General features: G+C 34.1%; 2 protein-coding genes across 2 annotated transcripts; both read right to left on the reverse strand.

Annotated features, from left to right (window-relative positions):
- Positions 1–674: 674 nt before the first annotated feature.
- On the reverse strand, positions 675–1,630 carry LOC127081592 (GDSL esterase/lipase At2g03980-like). The gene is made up of 3 exons (XM_051021836.1): positions 1,388–1,630; positions 1,159–1,284; positions 675–932 (listed from the first exon to the last, which is right to left on the reverse strand). The coding sequence occupies exons 1-3, from the start codon at positions 1,628–1,630 to the stop codon at positions 675–677; spliced, it is 627 nt and encodes a 208-aa protein (XP_050877793.1).
- A 16,069-nt stretch (positions 1,631–17,699) lies between these two features.
- On the reverse strand, positions 17,700–19,591 carry LOC127085727 (GDSL esterase/lipase At1g71691-like). The gene is made up of 5 exons (XM_051026239.1): positions 19,349–19,591; positions 19,120–19,245; positions 18,648–18,893; positions 17,982–18,240; positions 17,700–17,887 (listed from the first exon to the last, which is right to left on the reverse strand). The coding sequence occupies exons 1-5, from the start codon at positions 19,589–19,591 to the stop codon at positions 17,700–17,702; spliced, it is 1,062 nt and encodes a 353-aa protein (XP_050882196.1).
- Positions 19,592–21,230: the final 1,639 nt, after the last annotated feature.

Below are 21,230 nucleotides of genomic sequence, written 5' to 3' on the forward strand. Positions count from 1 at the left end.
AATAACTCCACACAAGTCAACAAGACTACACCATTCTCCTATCCTAAGTGCACTCGAGTCTGGGTATAGAACTCATCTCACAAAGATCACCAAGCATACAAGGAATTAATATCAAGCAAATCAATCATTACATACAATACAGTAATCCCAAATTGCACAAAAATATGTCACAAGACAATACAATACAACAAGCATGAAAAGTTGGCAAAACCCACTAGGCAAATGTCCCCAGCAGAGTCGCCACTTTTCTGTAGCGGGGTATTCGTTACCATTAGAGATATTGACTAAATCCAAGGTAAATCATACAAGTCGAGTCGCCACCGCACTTCTATTTATCCAAAGGAATGGTTAGAAAGCGAACAAAAACCTAATAGTTTTAACAAAAACTAGTAAAAGAGAACAGAGATCTGGGTAAGGGGGTTGGTTATGCAATGGGAAGGTGTTAGGCACCCAAAACATCCTAGGTACTCCTAGGGAGCCCTTTTCACACTTGTGAAGGTTGTTGTCTTGTGAAAATTTTGTTTGTGCAAACATGATTGAAGAGATGGGAAGAGAATGTACAAATTAATCTTAACTCAAAATTTAGGGTTTACGAATATGTGAATGCGTCAAAATAATGATTGCAATAAAATTGGTTCAAAATTGAATTTCTTTTTTGTTAATGTTAAGTCACCTTAAAAACATACCTTTATATTTGAACCAAGTTGGTCGATAAGATAATCTGCAAATTCTTCAGGATTAATCATTTTATTTTTTCCCATTTTTTGTTTAAAATAATTGAGAATGTAATCGTTGGAACCGGTTGATAAAAGAAATATAGATTTTGATAAGTAGTGTCTCAATTTTGTTTTGCTTTGCAAGTTTCTTGGAAGATCATTCATCACCGTTGAGGTGAAATATTCAGCTTGTTTCTCCAATGACAAGCATTCTCCCTTATACACACAAAAAAATAGAAATATACATATGGTAAGTAACTTGCATTTTATAAATGATCGAAAACGTGCATAAGTGTCACATATACTAGCTCAACTGAAGAAAAAAAATAGATATGTTAAGTCGAAAGTTAACACTAGGATTTAAATCCTAGAAACTTATAGCAGTTATTATTACTCCATATACAGAGAAGAAAATATATACATTAAATTTTTTCTTTCTTACATTTCTTGTTGAATTCAAGATTCCACATGAGCCTGACGCATAGTTCATACCCGACGTTATTTGATATCTCTCAGTTGTTGAAACACCGATGTATGGAGGTGGCATTGGTAAACCTAATTTAATTGCCTCAAAAATTCATCTTAGAAATTGTTTTTCTTGCAATTTAAGAAACCATAATGATTAAAAGTAAATTTCAAGAAGTATCATAATAATAAATAGTATGGATACCAATAAGATCTGCAAAGGTTTTGCCATTGCTAAACCTTCCAGTAGAGCAATTATTGAAATCTATGCCATATGGGAAATTATTAGCTTTAGCAACAGTATTCAAATTGTTGTTATTTCCAGCATCTACAGTTGAATCACCAAAAACATACAAAGCTGGAACAAGACCCTTTGTAGAATAACAATTTGCCAACGAAAATTGGAGACTAATAAGGGATATAACCCAAAAAACTTTAGATATAGACATGATCTTTTGTTGAATAGAAATATATGATAATTGTGAATGATTTTTGGTCTTATTATATATGACTATTAAGAATGTTATTTTATGATTTGTTCTCGGATATCTTAGACAACTTTGTTTAACAATGTTTGTGTTATGTTTTGTTGTCAAACTTGTAAATACCAGTGTTATCGCACAAGATTGTTATAAATAATATTATTGTATAAATGTTAGTAAAATATAAACTAAACAATATATTTGATTGATTAAAATATAACAAAAAAATAAATTAAGATAGTTAAATAATTATATAAATTAATACAAATAAAATAGTTAGACACTTTCAACATAACTGAATTCAATAATTATAATTATCATAATTTAGTTATTGAATCCAGGGATCATGTTGTCAAGAACAAATTGGATGGGGAAATAATTTTTTATTCAAATATTAGTTTTGTGTTTTTTGTATGTATTAGTGATTTTTTAAAAGTATTATTGATAAATATGTCAATTTTTTATATCATCTATCTTAAAAACTTTTCCAGTTTTTTAATAAATTTATCGATGAAAACTTTGTTGTTCCGTATTTTTTTGTTAAAATGAACAAATATCAGTATCACATTTTTTTATGTATCACTTGAAATTATTTGTTTCATGTTCTTTTATACTTATCAGTGACCTATTTGTTCAATAAATTTTCAATGTCTCGATAAAAAATATTTATCTAGAACTTTTCATATAATTATCATCGGTAAATACATGTATCTTATTTTTCAATATATTTTCAATTCATTTTTAAATTTATAAAATACATTTGTGCATGAATCCTGAATGCTTTTTATAAAAAATTATAATTCATATATTATAACTATTATATTTTTTTCTTAAAAGATATCAAATAATTATTAAGTCTAACTAATTGATTTGTGACAAATTATTTATATGAGAACTATCAGTATACATTATTTTTTAAAAATATATTGACCTTGTTAGTAAGGATTAGTTCAAGTAGTTGTGAAGTTGGTGAGATGCATGCAAGTCTAGGAAGTAGCATTAATCATGGTTTGTCGCCTTGATAAAGGTGATACATGTAAACACTTCAACGTCCAAATTTTTCTATCAAATGTGATAAATATTCCATGTATAACAATATATGTATCTTGATTTGATATTTTACTGCTCCTTTTTATAGAAATTTATTAGGTTTTAGGGGGGCTAGAATATTCTAAAGTAAGATCATTGTCTAAATAAACCAGTGTTAGACTATAATTTATTTTGTTATCTGATTGTTCTCCTTCAATCATTTTCTAGAGTCAAGTGCTTTCGTATGGCATGTCTATGATTATTCCCGTGATTCTAGAATCTTCCTTGAGTTTATAGATGAAGGTAAATCATCTTTTACGTTCCCTCAAGGTTTGACATCATATTGGTGCATTAATTTCAACAACCACCTGGTTTTGATTTTAATGGCTCGGTAATGGTCATTCATTTATTTTATTGCACTACGTTTTTAAAGAAGGAGTATAGTCTTGGTCCAAGTTGGACATATATAAATGTGTTTTTAACTTTATAAATTAGATCAATGTCTCATGTATGATTTTAAGAAAAACAATTATAATGTGTATATTACAATAAATATCATTTTAAAAATGAAATGAAATAAATGTTAAATTTAATTAATTAATTTGTGATAATAGCTTCTTAATTTAATTATTTCTAAAAAAATAGATTAATCAAAATATGTTAAAATAATAGTTACTGTCATATTATATTTCTTATTTTTATGTTGATAATATTTAAGAGAATTAATTATTTAATGATGAATATTTGTCATATATGACTTGTATCATAAGTAAGTAATTATTTTAATATAAGTATTATTTTTATTTTAAATTTTTTTACTTGTAAAGAAAGTGACAATAACCGCTAAAATATCTTACACGACTACAAGGTTCGGGTTTGAATTTGGGATAGGTTAATATTGACATTTGTCGTAGATCTAAGTCTAGATTGATATATATTATCATTTTTATATGAATAATATTTGAAATTTTACAAAATTTAACTAATTAATTAGTGACAAATATTTGTCTAATATAAAATTTTTATATTCTAATAATTTGTTAAGCATCGCAAAAACAACATGATCAAACAAGCGTATGAAAAAATATTAGTTTATAACTTATAATTTGTTTTCATTTTATTCCAACAATATTACAAAAAATATTAATTTAAATTAAATTTATAGTTATAAAATATTTTCTTAATTATATACTACATGAAAAACATATTATAGTCAATATTCTTTAAAAAATAAATTTTTATATACGATTATTCTTAGTTTAATTTCAAAAATATTTCAAAAATATTAAATTTAACAAATTTTCTCAAAATATTCATGTTGTTAGTAAGTCATGTGTGAACTTACTGTCAAAATATCTGGTGTTCTAAGTGTTGTTTGTCAACTTTCACTTCGAGTACTCCCCAGTGTGTGTCTGACTCTCCAGCAGGATTGTTATCCCTAGCGAGTTGGCTGTAAATTGTTTGTCTATTTCCCTGTGGGCCATCAGAGTTCCCCACATATTGGTTTGTCTGTTATAATATCTCCTGTTAAAGGTTCACCATATCCCTAACAGATAAATTCAAAAATAAAAGTCTTTCACCCATGCATATCATATCATAGCATTTGCATTTTTCAGGATCAAAATCCGGGTCTCCATGGTATTTAACCACCCCCCACTGCGATCCGATGAAAAAGTACTGTTTCATTTTCCTCTGGTGGAGGATGTTTAAATAGGGGCAATTGTCATACCCTGATTTTGGCCCTGAATTTTTTTTCCCATCAATCACTCATTTGTATTCTTTCTTCATGACCATTCCATCTGGTCATGATATTATCCAAAAAAAAACATTAGTTGTTGGACTTGCTACCACGACCCGTCCATGTTTGTCTTTTGGGCTTTGTTTCTTGATTTTTGGTATAAGATGATTAATCTCCTTAGCCATGCGAGATTTGAAAACTCTTTCATTTGTTAGAATCAAGTGAACCTCATGTTTCATCCTTTGTTCCAATTTCATCGAGGTGATTATTCATCTGTCATTTGTCTTATTACCAGTTCATCCCCCTTTCGAGTAAATCATGTGTCAAGTGCAAAATATTTTATTTTGGGTCATCATGCATATTCATTTTTCCATTCATTCATAATTCAAAGAAATTCCATACATACTCCTTCATTCATGTTCATACTTACTATTTCATATTTTTACGTTTTTCACATTTTTCAAAATTTGCATTCATATTTTCTTCATTTCATATTGAGATTTTCTATTCATTCATGTTCAAAAATTTCCACATCCTCATTCATATTTTGTTTATTTCATTCATTTATTCAATCATGGTCCACCATTTACATAGCATATGATTAATTCATCATACATAAGGTCTCTAAAATACAAAGAAAGATTTTTGACTTGCTACGAGAAACACCAATTTTTCATTTATATCAATGTCATATTCATTACAAATCAATAGTTGTCCAAAACATACATGATTTACAAAAATGGCACTTAAGTTTTAATTATAAGGAGGAATTGCTGCCAATGGTGCAATCTAGCAACCTTACTTTGTCTTTCTCTTCGGAAAGTTCAATTGAGGAAGAATTAAAGAGAGAAAGCACTACTGATGTCATTACAATACTCATGCTGTTAAACGGCAACCCTCTGATATACCAAAAGAAGAACAAATCTTCATACGACCAAGCAAAGACATCGACATATTCTTGTAGCAATTCAATCAACCCCTTCTTAACAGATTCTTCCAGGAGTGCCCCAATCTTCACTTTTCGCACACAATCTTCAGACCCCAAGTTGATTGTGCCCAGATTCTCAAGATGCGGCTGAATGATCTTCTCTTCATGCTCAAGTAAACGGGTAATCTCGTCAGGAATCTCTTCAACATCATCTTCCTCTGCCTCAAATACAGGGAATTCAAAATTGGGAGATGGTGTTGGATCATTATGTTCAATGGGTTTGATCAACCTGCATAATGATTTTGGATATGAAAAGCTTTTAGAAATCAAACAAGGCAAATCATTATGCAGATGAAAAGATTGATTTTATTCTATTTTTAGGGTTTTATGTGATCACCAATTTCATGCAAAAACAAAAAGGGAAAATAATTGGAAAAACAAACATTTAACATGAATTTATTGAATGAAATATCATTGTATTTATGTTGCCAACAATGTCATCACTTCTCCTTTTGGCATGGGAGAAGAGTTTTTAAACAAAGTGATCATTACGTTGACTTGTGGATAACTGTAGGAATATCCACAGCGACCTAATTGTTGCAGACCCCTCCAGGGATGATGAAATTGCCAAAATCCTCTGCATCTTCTTCCAAAACAGCAGTAGCTTCTTCATCCTGACCAGTGTGGATGAACCCTCCACTCTTGAATAGCCCTTTCTCGTTGAAGATCCCAAAAGAAAATCCTATGCCAGCCCGAGACTTATTGTCTTCTAGCTCAATCATTTTTCCTAGACCAGCAATTGCACCACACTCAATGGCCAATTTCGCATCTCTATAGGAAGTAAATGAAGGAGTTCTCTTCTCCATAGGCTCAGCTATAGATAAAGCTTGGAAAGGAGTTCCAACTTCATCCTCAGCATCTATGTATGAGAAGGAAGACAAGTGGCTAACCAGGAGAGCCTTTTCTCCCCCTACCACCACCAGCTTTTTATTCTTCACAAATTTCAGTTTCTGGTGTAGGGTGGATGTCACGGCGCCTGCCTCGTGAATCCATGGTCTGCCTAAGAGACAACTATACGATGGGTGGATATCCATAACCTGGAAGGTAATTTGGAAATCACTTGGTCCAATCTTGATTGGGAGATCAACTTCCCCAATTACCGTCTTACGCGACCCATCGAAAGCTTTCACAACTACCCCACTCTGCCTCATGGGAGGCCCTTGATAAGACAGTTTTGAAAGAGTGGTTTTCGGCAATACATTTAGTGATGACCCAGTGTCCACCAGCACATTGGACATGGCGTCGTCTCTGCAATTCATGGATATGTGTAAAGCCAAGTTGTGGTCTCTTCCCTCCTCAGGGAGATCAGAGTCACAGAAACTCAAATTGTTACAAGCAGTAATGTTTGCAACTATGCTATCGAACTGTTCTATTGTGACATCATGATCTACATATGCCATATCCCAAACCTTCTGCTGTGCCTCTCTATGTGGTTCTGAATTCAATAGCAAGGATAATACAGATATCTTGGATGGCGTTTGTAGAAGCTGGTCTACAACATTGTACTCACTTCTCTTGATGAGCCTCAACATCTCATCACAGTCATCTTTCACATTGCCGCTTGGGCCAACAGAAGTAGGAGTCATCAATGTAGAGGAGGGATTAACAACAGGTGCCGGATTTGGAGTGCTCACATCATTCTCTATCGGGTGTTCAACGAAATCAGCCTTAGCCTGGGGCTTTGGAGGTGCTGAAAATACACGACCGCTGCGGGTCAAACCACTTACATCCGCAATATTAACAACAAAGGAGGATGGTAAGGACACCTCTTTCCCATTTTCTACAGCAACAACGTTGTAACGAAAGGGAATTGCTTTTTCAGAAGAATATGGTACTGGACCGGCAGGCTTAATGATAAGTACAGGAGAAGCCTTTTGCTTGCTACCATTATATTTGATGATAACAGGATCGGGCATCCGGAACACTGGGGAAATTACATTAACCTCAGGCTCACCTTCGTCAACATTCCTATTCTGAAGAATCTCAATGACTCCTTCATCCAGCATTTTCTGAAGATCCTTGCGCACCTGGCGACAATCCAATCGGTTAACAGGGCAGGTTCAACATTTATCATGGTCGTGCTCATAGTGACTGTACTCGCACAGCAAACGATGCATCTCAACCAAAGATTGTCGAATATGACTGACATATTTGACTTTGTACTTGCCAGGGCAGCCCTGGACCATGTTGACAAATTTCCCATGCTCAGGCAATGGGTTCTTTCTTCACATTAGGACCTACGTCCTCAAAACACAGAATGCCACACCTCACCAGGTCTTGAACCTTGGTTTTCAAAGGGTAACAATTCTCCACGTCGTGGCCGGGAGCACCAAAATGATAAACACAATGCAATTCGGGCTTATACCACCACTGGGGGTTAGCAGGTATAGCCGGTGGGTCTCTCGGAGTAATCAACTTCCTCTCTATCAAAGAGGGATATAATTCTGCGTACGTCATTGGAATAGGATCAAAAGTGACCTTTTTCCTCTCGTAACTCGTGCTGGTTTGATTACTGTTTCGAGGCTGGTAGGCCTGCTGTTGCGGACGGTGTTGTTGTTGTTGATATTACGGATGTGGTTGCTGATTGTTGTTATGCTGCTGATACTGTTGATTATCTCTAAAAACAGGTGCTATGTGAGCCACCTGGTGCTGCTTACCGGTGGGACGCACGGTCTTCCTCCTCATAGAGGGTATTCTAGATTTCACATGGGAGGTCACAACATGTGCCTCTCCATCTTTCTTCTTCGCAAACGCCCCATAACGTTTGGCAGAAGAGCCTTCTTCCTTGGTTAGACGTCCTTCTCTAACCCCTTCTTCTAATCGCATCCCCATATTCACCATCTCGATGAAGTCAGAAGGAGCGCTAGCAACCATCTGCTCATAATAGAATGAACTCAAGGTCTTCAGAAAGATCTTGGTCATTTCCTTCTCTTCTAGCGGAGGCACGATCTGTGTTGCCAACTCTCGCCACCTCTGGGCGTACTCTTTGAATGTTTCCTTATCCTTCTGGGACATGGCGCTTAGTTGATCCCTATCGGGAGCCATATCCACATTATACTTTCATTGCTTGACGAAGGCCTCGCCAAGGTCGTTGAAGGAACGGATGTTCGCACTGTCTAACCCCATGTACCAGCGCAGAGCGGCACCAGACAGACTGTCCTGAAAGTAGTGGATGAGTAACTGATCATTGTCAGTCTGGCTTGACATCTTCTTGGCATACATGACCAGATGGATGAGAGGACAAGTGTTTCCTTTGTATTTTTCAAAGTCGGGGACCTTGAATTTCACCGGGATCTTCACATTAGGAATCAAGCACAGTTCGGCAGCAGACTTGCCGAAAAGATCCTTTCCTCTAAGAGTCTTCAATTCCTTGCGAAGCTCAAGAAATTGGTCATTCATAGCGTCCATCTTCTCATAGACATCTGGGCCCTCAGACGGCTCAGAATGATAGATGGTGTCGTCTACTCCGGGCATAGTATGCATGACAGGAGGAGGAACAGCAAGGACCGGGCTAGATGCCAGCATAGAAGCAAAAGTTGGAGCAGGACCCTCAGGCATGAAGTTGGGAGGCATCCCCCACGGGAATCCGGCTGGCATAGATGCTGAAGCAAAATGTGCACTGGCTGTAGGCACTGTTGAGGAGACAATCTCAGAGATGACTGTCCTCTGGGGAGGAGTTGAAGGCATCGGAGAAGACTGGCTCTGGGCAGCCAAGAACGATTCCATCAAAGTGCTCAGTCTGGCCACTTCCTTTTGAGTTCACGGTTCTCTTGCTCTAGTTGATCCATCAGTCTTGAAGTGTTGGCTCTAGTGTAGTACCGGTGAGTCAGCTTGTCTTCAAAATAAATGAAGAACACAGAGTTAGACCACAGGACAAGAAGTCGGGAACCAAAACCTGCTTATGCACATGATGCATGCGATGCTTGTGCATATGATTTATTTTTATTTCAAAGGAACTCTAGGGTTTTATTTGCAAATTTTGGAAATATTAACTATTTATCACATATGGAAATATCTCATCAAATAATATCAGGAGAAGGAAGTACAACATTGTCAATCGTATACAAGAGAAAAGGAATATAATCATCCTATGGATCCCTAGAAACAATCATCTAAAGCTCGGGACACAGGAAGATAGGATGCACGAAGCCTCTTCACCTCCCTCTCGTAGGCTGCCTCCATATCTGCCTTCTCTTTGGCGAGTCGATCATACTTCCTCTTCCAAAACTTGGAAGACTGAGGAAGTAGAGAAGTCCATGCATCGTCAGGGTCATCAATAACTTGATGCTCGAGGAACTCAATCAAAGCATCCTTCTCCTTAATCTGCTGAAGCAACTCTTCCCTTTCACGGATCCAGGCACGTGATAGGTCTTCGTCTCTCAACTCCTCTACTCCTTGGTTAGGGAGGGTTGAAGGCCCAGCCACAACCAAAGGTGTAGGTCTCGGATACTCATAAGGCATGAGATACTCAGACGCTCTCTTCCTAACCCAAGTAGTATAAGGCTCCATGGCAACACAATTCTTAGGACCCAACTCCTTCCTTCCTTTCTTATGAATCTTGCGCCAAGCGCGGAGCATTCTACCCTTCAAGCCTTGGGGATCTTTACCCTCCTGAAAGAACACACCCTCTAAAAGAACGTTATTGGGTTTATCCTTTAGGTGGAACCCAAGCTGCCGACGTGCTAAAACAGGGATGTAGTTAATCCCACCACATGTACCAAGAAGAGGCACATTGGAGAATTCACCACAAGAGTCAATAATCTGCACACCATCATATACACGGTTATACCAAGAGATATCATCATTAGTGAGAGACATAAGTCTCGTGGACCACCGTAGACATCCTTTGTTCTCCTTGAAGGCGACCGTCTGAGGTAAGTGAGAAATAAACCACTTATACAACAGAGGCAAACAACACACAATGGCACCACCACCCTTTGCATTCCTCATATGCAAAGAGAAATAGGTATCACCCAACAGAGTCGGAACGGGATTAAGAGTAGAAAAGATCCTAAAGGTATTCACATCCACAAACTTGTCGATGTTGGGGAACAACACCAATCCATAGATGAGAAGGAAAAATATGGCTTCAAAGGCATCCTCGCTCATGGCCTTCCCATAGATAGTAGCTTGAGCAATGAGGAAGTCAGAAGGGAGACCTTGAATTCCACCTTTGGTAGTCAAAGTAGCACCGACCAGAGATTCATCTATATGCAACATGTCTGCTATCTCTTGAGAAGTAGGAATATTCTCCAAGCCACTGACCGACAACTGGTCTAGAATAGGTATACCCACAAGATAAGCATACTCCTCAAGGGTAGGCAAAAGCTGGAAATCCGGAAAAGTGAAGCAACGGTACAAGGGATCATAAAACTGCACCAATACACTCATCAACCCTTCGTCCACCTGAGCGGTCAGAAGAGGAAGAAGCTTCCCAAAATGAGCTTTAAAACCCAAAGGATCTAATACATAGGATGTCAGATTCCTTAACTCTTTCAAATCTGGTTGTCTGAAGTTGTACTTCTTCGTATTCCTTCTTTGTCTTTCCATGTCTGAAAATTTTGCAAATAAACCCCCTTAAGTTCCTTGAAAATTTTCTTTATTATTGATGATATGGATGCAAATGAGTGCATGAATGCATGAATGCAACAACCACACTCAAGGATCAAGCAAAGCACACCAAACAAAGGTCATGGGATGGATCATGTCATCCTTAATATCAATCATCCATTTTGGTGGATTATGGTTTACACCTTATCAACACCCAAGTTCCATTGATATTAAGGATACATGAACGGATCAACCATGAATCAAGGGTTTGTTGCGAGTCACGAGCATGGGGTTTAGGTTAAGAACCACCCAAAGGGAGTGTACTAAGGTTTAAACCTGCCAAACATGTTCTACCAGAGGTTCCCATAGTCATCATCCCATCTTTCGGATATTGTCGGAGAAACGACTACTCGTATTCCAAAAATATTCTCAAGAGAGACTCTTATGAGTGTAGTATCGCGTAAAAATCGTATCAAATCTTACACTTGAACGACTTTCGCACTACCTCCTAAAAATAGGCTAAGATGGGCTTGGTAAACTAAGGTCCTTGGCTTCTAAGGTCTATATTGGAAAGAGTAATGTCTAACCACAACTTACTTGTGTGACATTATTGATCCCAACATGACCTCCACCAAGTGAATGGACTTGCAAGTCAACTTGCTAAGGAATAACTCCACACAAGTCAACAAGACTACACCATTCTCCTATCCTAAGTGCACTCGAGTCTGGGTATAGAACTCATCTCACAAAGATCACCAAGCATACAAGGAATTAATATCAAGCAAATCAATCATTACATACAATACAGTAATCCCAAATTGCACAAAAATATGTCACAAGACAATACAATACAACAAGCATGAAAAGTTGGCAAAACCCACTAGGCAAATGTCCCCAGCAGAGTCGCCACTTTTCTGTAGCGGGGTATTCGTTACCATTAGAGATATTGACTAAATCCAAGGTAAATCATACAAGTCGAGTCGCCACCGCACTTCTATTTATCCAAAGGAATGGTTAGAAAGCGAACAAAAACCTAATAGTTTTAACAAAAACTAGTAAAAGAGAACAGAGATCTGGGTAAGGGGGTTGGTTATGCAATGGGAAGGTGTTAGGCACCCAAAACATCCTAGGTACTCCTAGGGAGCCCTTTTCACACTTGTGAAGGTTGTTGTCTTGTGAAAATTTTGTTTGTGCAAACATGATTGAAGAGATGGGAAGAGAATGTACAAATTATTTACATTTTGTGTTTGGATGGATAAACCCATTGCCTACGTACCATCTTATAAAAAGATTAGGATCAAAACCTCGTAGTTCGGGGTAAAAATCTCAAAATGAGTTGGTGAATTGATTGGTCCAAAAGCCTTAAGGTCTTTTGTTATCAAAGGGAGAAAACTCAACCAAACCACAAATCCACCATGTGAGGATAGCTTCAACATGCTAGTGAGGGGTTAACCCTATAATAAGCATGGAAGACTCATTGTCCATCACTAAGGATATAGGTGAGTATTACATCTACCACAAGGATAACTCAAACCTAATAGCTAAAGGTTATGGAAAATTTGATTAAGAAGTGGTCATTGGAACCACAAAGAAACATTTGAATGGGTTATATTTACCAATTAGAAGTATATACAAAAGTGGTCAAAGTTGACTTAAAGATTCAATTCAAAATAAGTGTTATGAAAAGAAAGTTTGAAAATCAAAAGCATAAGGCTTAGGTTTCTAATGTTGAAAATAATAGTTAAATGTTTGCACAAAAAGGGTTTTGGCTTGGGTTAGAGTGGAGAGATGAAGAAGAAGGGCTAAGTCCTAAGGAAAACAAAAAGATGAGGGATAAGAAGTAAAACCACACTAAGAGTTCCTCTCTTGAGATCATATTGATGATTCAAGTAGCTCCCATCCTTTGGAATAAGCAAGCACAAAGTATAAGCAATCAAACAAGTCTCATAAGAGGTCCTCAATGTATCTTGTATCTTCCACTTGGATGAACGTGGTAATGATCCTCCAATTAAGCTCAAATGGAATTCCTAGCACAAAAGCACACACATCAAAAGTTCCATGAAGTAAAACAAGAATGGACAAGAGTGAGTTTAGAGATTTGGTTCTTCTAATCCATCTCCATCAGTAAGATCCTTTTACTCCAACTTTGCATAAGGGAGGTCCTAGAATCTAAGTCCAATTCTCCATTTCTTTGCATAGGGAAAGTCCTAGAAACTAAGTCCATTTCTTTGCATTTGGTTCACCACAATCAAAACAAAACACAAGCAAAATAATATATACACAATTATGTGCTCAAGTGAGCAAAAGGCAAATGACATTAACATAAACATGTGCTCAAGTGAGCAAAGAGAAAAGCAAATGAATAATATGTGCAAGAATAGTAAATTGCATAAAGTAAAAGTTAATTGTCAATAGTTAGTGTTAGTAGTTAGTGTGCCATAAGGCAAATTTAGCGCTATGTTAAGCAATCGTAATTAGACTTATGTAGAAGTCACAACTATCTGAGGTCGGTCAATAATAATGTAGGCAACAAACACAAGTTAGGAGTCTTGATTAGTGAACCAAGTCCCAACAACTTGCCATGCCAAAAAGAAGAAGAGAAATGATCTTGTATTGGTTTAAGCCTTTTGCATGATTTAGAAGACAACCTATCCTTAATGCAAAGCCATTCACTTGATCAATTGATCAAGATGAATTAGATTTGAATCAAGGAAGGTTAAATCTCCCTAATCAATGCTAACTTATCAACCTTCAACTCATTGATCAAAAAGAAAAGAAGAAGAAGAAGAAGGAGAAGATGGATAAGAGAAATGGAAATGACAAAATGGTAAAAGAAATGTAAATGCATTAAATGAAACATCGTGTACCAATCCTCATATGTTGACCAATGACATTGAAAGTCAAGGTCAAACAATCAAAAACAGAAGTGAGATGAAGATTGGAAGTCAAAAAATGAATAAACTATTTTTGGCATTTTTAATATTAAAAATAAACTTGAATTAAAATATTAAAGAAAGGTCAAACTTCAAAATCACTTCAAATCAACCTTGAAAGGTCCAGGTGATTTATCCTAAGTTCAACAAGGTCAAACAAAGTTTGACAAAAAATTTCAGCATTTTTAAAGATCAGAAACTATTTTTAATCAATTAAAAATGAATAAAAATAACCTAATTGAACTAAAATCTCAAATAAATCTCAAATAAATTCAAAAATTGATGAGAATATTTTTCATAGATCCATCATCATTCAAATAGGTTAGGAAAATATTTTTGTATTTTTTGAATATCAAAAACTATTTAAAATGAATTAAAAATAACCAGAAAAGAGAAAATCCACAAAAAATATCAAATGACAAAATAAAAAATATAAAAAATCAGAAATAGAAACTAGAAATTATTTGGGAAATAATGCAATTGGTCCCATAATTTTTGGATTAAAAATGAAAGAGATATTAATTTTTGAAGATAAAAGGAATTTAAGAAAATAAAAACAGAAATTATAAAAATGCAAAAAAGGAGGAGCGTTGGATCTGAGCTCATTAATTGAGCTGGCAGATCACACGCTCCTAAGGCGCGCGCCTATGGTGGTCTCTAGTCAATGCACGCGTAGGGGAAAGAAATAAAAGTCATAACAACGGACGCCTGGGATCGAATCTGGAAACATCATCACACGGTCCAGATTTAAACTGGAGATGATGAAGCCACCGGAGCCACCGTCTTCTCCGGTGAGCTTCCAGATTCCGGCCAAAATGCAGAAATTAAAACCTCAACCAAAACGTGCGATCTATACGTCAATAGAAAGTTGGGATGATGTACATCATCCCTGTACCATCCTTTTTCATTCTAGATCTCTAGGATTTGAGAAATCAGAAGTTGAAAAATCTGGTGTTCATCATGAACTCAATGAATTGCAAAAATTAAAAGCATAAAGATGATGCCTCTATTGAGAGGACTTCAGCCAACACAAAATCACAACCAATAGGTCAATGGATTAGGAGAATCAAAGAAAATACCAGTTGGAGTTCAAGTTTGAGTTCTGGTGATTTGAGCTTGAAACCTTGCTTGCTTTATCAAAACAGAAGTTCAATGAAGTGTATAATGAAGGTCTAGAAGCATTAGATCTATGAATACAAGCAGATGAAGCTGAATTCTAGATCTGAATTTTTTTGAAGAAAATGCAATTGCTTCTTTAGTGATGGTTAGGGAACGATTTCAGCAGCATTTTAGGTTGAAAATTGGGTGTGAAATGGAGGGAATGAAGCTTCTATTTATAAAGGAATTGGCAAGGAAAGTGTAAGATGATCCGTGTGCATGAATTTGGATACCACTTGCATGGGCTTGCATGATCATGCACAAGGCCCAAAAGCAATGCCAAATGCAAGCTGAATTCAAATGCCAAGGGTTTGGACGTGTAATTTGCTCTGAATTGGCTTGTGCAACAAGATTTCAACATGAATTCCATAATTGAACCTAATCATTCACCTCTTCGAAAACACCAATTAGAAAATCCAAGCATAGGCATATGGATAATGGTTGGAAAGGTCTTGATGTAAGGAACAATTGTTATGTTGGTCAAAAATCCATTTGGAATGTGGAAATTTATGAAATTTGAGTTTAAAGTGTGATATGCAAAACATGTCAAGGCAAGGTTTCTAAAACTGGCCAACTTTCAAGCCTTTCTGTTTTGATGATGCAAGCTTCAAATGGAAAAACCTACAACATCCAAGTTGTAGATCTTCTCAAGTAACTCAAAATGGACTTAAATTTTGCATCATTTGGATTTTTGATGAAAGAGGTATGGGCACTTGAAGTTGGACTTTTTTGACTTTTAATGCATTTGTCCCAAAAGGACCTATAATGTCTTGCATTATCACATGTATTTACTTTGAGATTTTGAAATTTTGTTCAACATAACATTTGAATTAGACATCTTAATATTTCCAATTCATTTGATTCCACCTCAAAATCATAAAAAATGAATGAGTTATGTCCTTGGGAAGTTAACCCAAAATTAAGGGTTAAGTCAAAATGACCTATAATGTATTGGAATGGCAGATGGTTTTCCAAGCTTCAAATCAAATTTTTATGAACATGAAAGTTGTTCATATTGTCCTTAAGAACATTTTTTCTATTGGAACCATCTCCATTTGGCCAACACATAAAAAGTTAGGTCTCAGTGCATTTCAAAATAGTCAGATGAATTGACTGATCACCTTCTCAAGTCCATGACTCATGTCTGGATGAATTGATGATTGAGGACACTCAAATAAGTTCAAATATGCATTAAATGAAGAATTAAATAACTTCCCTTGGTTGTATTTGATCATGGGCTGAGGTTGCTTCATGAGCAAGGCATTGTGGTGCACAGATGAATTAGGGTTTCCTTGAGAAACAAACCTCCAACCCTTTGACTTGCTTTGATCAAAATGATGAATTAAGATGCTAGGGAGGCATATTTGATGGATGAGAGCTTTGGGAACCATTACCATGCTTGCTATCTCCTCTTGACCATGTCTTTGTACCAATGATCTCCTAGAAGCTTTGGACTTTGTGATTGCTCAAACTACAAACACAAGATATTAGTGACATAGTTTTGTGCTTTTGGTTAGTAAAAAAAATGAGAAAAGCAATGATATACAATTCAAGCATGCTTGGTGATCTCAAACCACTCACAAGAGATCCCACCCAAAGGCAGAGAGGACCAAGATACTAATGATCCTTGAGGCTATGCAAATGATATGTTATGATGCCATGAGGGATCTTAGGGACAAAATTAGGGTCTTACAAGTCGAGAATCTGATCGCATGAATAGTTGTGTGATGTTTGCTTGCATTGCGCATAGCTTCACAAGCACACTTGTTACGACAAGTACAAGTAGGGATTGGACGATAAATCACAAGTTATTTACTCTATATGAGTTAGTTAGAGAACTACATCATAACTCCTATGCACTAGATGTATAATAACATTCATGACAGAATTTTAAAACTCTATTTTGACAGTTACAACAAACAATCTTAATAACTTGTGCATCAAGTCATTTTATGATCAATATCCATAATGCATGTCATACATGATCTTTTGCATATAAGCCTTCAATCTCATGTCATGATATCATATATCATTTATCAATTTTAATAAGGTACAAACATAATGAAGTTAACATTATCAATTTTTTTTTGATAAATCTAATACTTTATTACGAATATTTGAAAAATATGGTATAAAAAAGGAATAATTAGTCAACAAGTCATTTAACTTAATTTAATGTTTCGCTTTAGGCCCTTAACCAAAAAACTGTACACTTCATTTATAAGCCATAATTATAATTTTTGTGAAATTTGATATGCTCACATTATCATATTTTCTTCAATCCATAATATTTCTTAACAATTTTCGTCATCCATAAAAATCATCTATTGTCTCCCACCAATCAAGAACAACAATAAATCCATAATAAATCAAGAATTTATCATTGTTCTTCATAAACGCCCAGAATAAAAACTCTGATCCATCTTTCTTTCACGCGATTTGAAAGAAGAAAATACCAAAAACTGGCAAAATATCTCTTCCACACAATGTAGATACATTAACGCACATGAACTAATTTCTCAATATCCATAGGAAAACATATATGTGTTCCACCAAAACACTTATCAACAAATATTTCATTTACAACTTCAGTGCTATGGCCAAAAACTGGCAAAATAATTCCCATACAATGTAGATACATTAATGCGCATGAACTAATTTCTCAATATTCATAGGAAAACATATATGTCTTCCACCAATACACTTATTAGCAAATATTTCATTTACAGCTTCAGTGCTATGGGCAAAATCGTAAATATAATATTCCTTTCGATTTTCACAAGGGTTTCCTCCTTCTCCAACACATGAATCCCAAATATTTGTCAACCCTAAACATTAAAAATAAAAAATGTAAGTGTTACTAAATATTAAAAAACATGTTATAGTGTTTTTACAAGTAAAATTAATTATTTATCAACTCACCAAAATTTTCAGGGGAGTTTTGTATTTTCCTGAACAATTTAAAACTATCCAAAATAGTGAATAGTGATCCTGAGAGTTTGGCTTTCAATTTCAACTCTTGAAGTTTTCTTGGGAGCTTGTTTGTGAAGAGGTTAACTACTTGATTAATAACTTCATTGCATTCTTGAGTATGTGGTTTTTTTGTGATGAAACCTGGGATACAACCAATTGGACCAAGGCTAATTATAACAAATTTTCTTCCACCTAGATCATAAATTTTCTGTAGTAAAAAAAAGTGAGTGAAAAGTTGATTTTATATATTTAAAAAATGAATTTTTTTGAATCTCAATTTCAATTTTTCTGAGTTTTTGGTCTTACTCTATTTTATTACAACTTAACACTACAAAATATCAAAAATGAGATTCATTTCGGTCAAAGTTTGGATCATTCAGGCATTCAACATTTTTCAGGTATTAGATCAAGATCAAATAGTATAAATAGTATAAATATATAACTATTTTTAATTTTATTAAATAAAAATGATTTAACTTATAATTTAATCTGTTTAATCTTAATTCAAAATTTAGGGTTTACGAATATGTGAATGCGTCAAAATAATGATTGCAATAAAATTGGTTCAAAATTGAATTTCTTTTTTGTTAATGTTAAGTCACCTTAAAAACATACCTTTATATTTGAACCAAGTTGGTCGATAAGATAATCTGCAAATTCTTCAGGATTAATCATTTTATTTTTTCCCATTTTTTGTTTAAAATAATTGAGAATGTAATCGTTGGAACCGGTTGATAAAAGAAATATAGATTTTGATAAGTAGTGTCTCAATTTTGTTTTGCTTTGCAAGTTTCTTGGAAGATCATTCATCACCGTTGAGGTGAAATATTCAGCTTGTTTCTCCAATGACAAGCATTCTCCCTTATACACACAAAAAAATAGAAATATACATATGGTAAGTAACTTGTATTTTATAAATGATCGAAAACGTGCATAAGTGTCACATATACTAGCTCAACTGAAGAAAAAAAATAGATATGTTAAGTCGAAAGTTAACACTAGGATTTAAATCCTAGAAACTTATAGCAGTTATTATTACTCCATATACAGAGAAGAAAATATATACATTAAATTTTTTCTTTCTTACATTTCTTGTTGAATTCAAGATTCCACATGAGCCTGACGCATAGTTCATACCCGACGTTATTTGATATCTCTCAGTTGTTGAAACACCGATGTATGGAGGTGGCATTGGTAAACCTAATTTAATTGCCTCAAAAATTCATCTTAGAAATTGTTTTTCTTGCAATTTAAGAAACCATAATGATTAAAAGTAAATTTCAAGAAGTATCATAATAATAAATAGTATGGATACCAATAAGATCTGCAAAGGTTTTGCCATTGCTAAACCTTCCAGTAGAGCAATTATTGAAATCTATGCCATATGGGAAATTATTAGCTTTAGCAACAGTATTCAAATTGTTGTTATTTCCAGCATCTACAGTTGAATCACCAAAAACATACAAAGCTGGAACAAGACCCTTTGTAGAATAACAATTTGCCAACGAAAATTGGAGACTAATAAGGGATATAACCCAAAAAACTTTAGATATAGACATGATCTTTTGTTGAATAGAAATATATGATAATTGTGAATGATTTTTGGTCTTATTATATATGACTATTAAGAATGTTATTTTATGATTTGTTCTCGGATATCTTAGACAACTTTGTTTAACAATGTTTGTGTTATGTTTTGTTGTCAAACTTGTAAATACCAGTGTTATCGCACAAGATTGTTATAAATAATATTATTGTATAAATGTTAGTAAAATATAAACTAAACAATATATTTGATTGATTAAAATATAACAAAAAAATAAATTAAGATAGTTAAATAATTATATAAATTAATACAAATAAAATAGTTAGACACTTTCAACATAACTGAATTCAATAATTATAATTATCATAATTTAGTTATTGAATCCAGGGATCATGTTGTCAAGAACAAATTGGATGGGGAAATAATTTTTTATTCAAATATTAGTTTTGTGTTTTTTGTATGTATTAGTGATTTTTAAAAGTATTATTGATAAATATGTCAATTTTTTATATCATCTATCTTAAAAACTTTTCCAGTTTTTTAATAAATTTATCGATGAAAACTTTGTTGTTCCGTATTTTTTTGTTAAAATGAACAAATATCAGTATCACATTTTTTTATGTATCACTTGAAATTATTTGTTTCATGTTCTTTTATACTTATCAGTGACCTATTTGTTCAATAAATTTTCAATGTCTCGATAAAAAATATTTATCTAGAACTTTTCATATAATTATCATCGGTAAATACATGTATCTTATTTTTCAATATATTTTCAATTCATTTTTAAATTTATAAAATACATTTGTGCATGAATCCTGAATGCTTTTTATAAAAAATTATAATTCATATATTATAACTATTATATTTTTTTCTTAAAAGATATCAAATAATTATTAAGTCTAACTAATTGATTTGTGACAAATTATTTATATGAGAACTATCAGTATACATTATTTTTTAAAAATATATTGACCTTGTTAGTAAGGATTAGTTCAAGTAGTTGTGAAGTTGGTGAGATGCATGCAAGTCTAGGAAGTAGCATTAATCATGGTTTGTCGCCTTGATAAAGGTGATACATGTAAACACTTCAACGTCCAAATTTTTCTATCAAATGTGATAAATATTCCATGTATAACAATATATGTATCTTGATTTGATATTTTACTGCTCCTTTTTATAGAAATTTATTAGGTTTTAGGGGGGCTAGAATATTCTAATGTAAGATCATTGTCTAAATAAACCAGTGTTAGACTATAATTTATTTTGTTATCTGATTGTTCTCCTTCAATCATTTTCTAGAGTCAAGTGCTTTCGTATGGCATGTCTATGATTATTCCCGTGATTCTAGAATCTTCCTTGAGTTTATAGATGAAGGTAAATCATCTTTTACGTTCCCTCAAGGTTTGACATCATATTGGTGCATTAATTTCAACAACCACCTGGTTTTGATTTTAATGGCTCGGTAATGGTCATTCATTTATTTTATTGCACTACGTTTTTAAAGAAGGAGTATAGTCTTGGTCCAAGTTGGACATATATAAATGTGTTTTTAACTTTATAAATTAGATCAATGTCTCATGTATGATTTTAAGAAAAACAATTATAATGTGTATATTACAATAAATATCATTTTAAAAATGAAATGAAAT

Source organism: Lathyrus oleraceus, chromosome 5 (genome assembly GCF_024323335.1).
Source record: "Lathyrus oleraceus cultivar Zhongwan6 chromosome 5, CAAS_Psat_ZW6_1.0, whole genome shotgun sequence".
NCBI classification, from domain to species: domain Eukaryota; kingdom Viridiplantae; phylum Streptophyta; class Magnoliopsida; order Fabales; family Fabaceae; genus Lathyrus; species Lathyrus oleraceus.

What these genes read in the sequence shown, in the direction of transcription:
- LOC127085727 (XM_051026239.1), bottom strand. Translation starts at nt 19,591, where the DNA reads ATGTCTATATCTAAAGTTTTTTGGGTTATATCCCTTATTAGTCTCCAA. An exon ending in AAACCTTTGCAGATCTTATT is followed by an intron (nt 19,246 to 19,348) that starts GGTATCCATACT and finishes TGAATTTTTGAG; the next exon opens with GCAATTAAATTAGGTTTACC. An exon ending in AACTTGGTTCAAATATAAAG is followed by an intron (nt 18,241 to 18,647) that starts GTATGTTTTTAA and finishes TTTTTACTACAG; the next exon opens with AAAATTTATGATCTAGGTGG.
- LOC127081592 (XM_051021836.1), bottom strand. Translation starts at nt 1,630, where the DNA reads ATGTCTATATCTAAAGTTTTTTGGGTTATATCCCTTATTAGTCTCCAA. An exon ending in AAACCTTTGCAGATCTTATT is followed by an intron (nt 1,285 to 1,387) that starts GGTATCCATACT and finishes TGAATTTTTGAG; the next exon opens with GCAATTAAATTAGGTTTACC. An exon ending in TCTTGAATTCAACAAGAAAT is followed by an intron (nt 933 to 1,158) that starts GTAAGAAAGAAA and finishes TGTGTGTATAAG; the next exon opens with GGAGAATGCTTGTCATTGGA.